The sequence below is a fragment of the Plectropomus leopardus genome, unplaced genomic scaffold (assembly GCF_008729295.1).
Source record: "Plectropomus leopardus isolate mb unplaced genomic scaffold, YSFRI_Pleo_2.0 unplaced_scaffold16012, whole genome shotgun sequence".
Taxonomy (NCBI): Eukaryota; Metazoa; Chordata; class Actinopteri; order Perciformes; family Serranidae; genus Plectropomus; species Plectropomus leopardus.
In genome coordinates this window covers 1-1,670 of record NW_024617181.1, presented here as the reverse complement: position 1 = coordinate 1,670, position 1,670 = coordinate 1, and the positions used below count along the sequence as shown (strand labels likewise).

General features: G+C 50.4%; 1 protein-coding gene across 2 annotated transcripts; it reads right to left on the bottom strand.

Annotated features, from left to right (window-relative positions):
* Window positions 1–202: 202 nt before the first annotated feature.
* Window positions 203–1,557, bottom strand: LOC121964557. 2 transcript variants are annotated; one of them, XM_042514760.1, is made up of 5 exons: window positions 1,476–1,557; window positions 1,118–1,399; window positions 904–1,029; window positions 446–535; window positions 203–358 (listed from the first exon to the last, which is right to left on the bottom strand). In XM_042514760.1, exons 1-5 carry the CDS (start codon window positions 1,534–1,536, stop codon window positions 279–281), a joined length of 639 nt encoding a protein of 212 aa, XP_042370694.1. In that variant the 5' UTR covers window positions 1,537–1,557; the 3' UTR covers window positions 203–278. The 2 variants fall into 2 exon arrangements, with proteins under 2 accessions (XP_042370694.1, XP_042370695.1); XM_042514761.1 differs by having other exon boundaries at window positions 268–358; window positions 900–1,029.
* Window positions 1,558–1,670: the final 113 nt, after the last annotated feature.

The window sequence follows — 1,670 nt, the reverse complement described above, 5'->3', positions numbered from 1 at the left end:
GTGTGTGTGTGTGTATGAGTGTGTGTGCATTTGTGTGTGTTTTTGTGCATGCATGTGTGTGCGCGTGTGTGTGTGCGTATGAGTGTGTGTGTGTGTGTGTTTTTGTGCATGCATGTGTGTGCGTATATGTGTGCGCGTGTGTGTGTGCGTATGAGTGCGTGGTTGTGTGTGTGTGTGCATGTGTGCGTGTGTGTGTTTTTGTGCATGCATGTGTGTGCATATGAGTGTGTGTGCATTTGTGTGTGTGTTTTTGTGCATGTGTGTGCTCTGATTGGTCCTCACACGTAGATGTCCTCCACGTCCACAGACAGCCGCTCTGTGATTGGTGTTTCCATGGAAACAACAGGATTACAGGGAACTGTGGGCAGGAGAACATGTTAGTATCCGTTAGCTTCTGTTAGCATGTGTGTGTGTGTGTGTGTGTGTGTGTGTGTGTGTGTTTTACCGTAATGAGACTCCTCTTTGTCCTCCTCATCTTTCCTCTTGTTGCCACGGTGACCGTGCATCGTCACGTAAACATTTTGCTCGAGCGGACCTGAAACAGTCGAGCAGATTTAAATCTATGAACATCTCTTTATAAAACTGTTAACTGTTTAATTTCAGCAGATTACTGAGTATTCATTTTAACTGAAAGTAATCTGATTACAATTACACCACTGATACTACCCACGGCCCCAGGCCCAAATCTGGCCCCTGTGGCCCCCCAAACATTTTCTCATTGACAGTAAAGTGATTCACACTGTGAATTGTTTTTGTCCTTTTAGTGTCCACAAGGTGTCAGAGTCCCCCAACTGAGGACACAGCTAAGACCCTAACGTCCTAAAATCCTGAAAACTTCTTAAAATCCTTCAACTGTCCTAAAATCTAGAAATGTCCTTAAATCTAGGAAATGTCCTGACCTACCTGCCGTCCTCGCCCTTTGGCTCCTCCTTCTCCTGACGATGAAAATGATGATGAAGACGAGCAGCAGGAGGACGAAGAGGACGAGGAGGACTGACACCGACATACTGCTGCTGCTGCTGCTCAGGTCTGTGGACAGACAGACAGAGGGACAGACAGATGGACATATGGCCAGTTTAGATATAGATAAAGTTAAAGAGGACATGTGTCCTCATACCGTCCACAGTGAGCAGGACGTCCCTTCTCAGCAGTCGCCTCCCGTCCTCGTCAAACACTTCCAGGCTGTACGTCCCCGCGTCCTCGCTCTGGACGCGGCTGAAGCTCAGCGAGCCGTCGCTCAGCAGCCGGCAGCGTCCGTGGTGACACGCCGTCACGTTGTTCCTCAGTGACATCACCAGGTGGGGGTGTGTCCACCGCACGTCCTGTCGGCGCCGCAGCGTCCACAGCTGTGATGTCAGTAGTGCCGCCCCCCCGCTGTGAGCTGAGACCACCTCAGCAGCTGGGGTCAAAGGTCACACATGTTATGACAGGACTGTCTGTTACCACGGAAACAGATTCTAAATCTGAGGACTGACCGTAGCTCGCCATCGCCGTCTTCATCGCCATCAGGATCAGGAACCAGAGCAGGACCGCCATGATCGCTCCGCCCACTCAGCTGCAAACCACACACACACACACACACACACACACACACACATACACATACACAGCTGCACAGGTCAGAGAGAGTGTGTGTGTGTGTGTGTGTGTGTGTGTGTGTGTGTGTGTGT

Coding starts and splice junctions, on each gene's coding strand:
- LOC121964557 (XM_042514760.1), bottom strand. CDS start 1,536: ATGGCGGTCCTGCTCTGGTTCCTGATCCTGATGGCGATGAAGACGGCG. Junction 1,400..1,475: donor GACGGCGATGGCGAGCTACG/GTCAGTCCTCAG, acceptor CTTTGACCCCAG/CTGCTGAGGTGGTCTCAGCT. Junction 359..445: donor CAAAGAGGAGTCTCATTACG/GTAAAACACACA, acceptor TCCTGCCCACAG/TTCCCTGTAATCCTGTTGTT.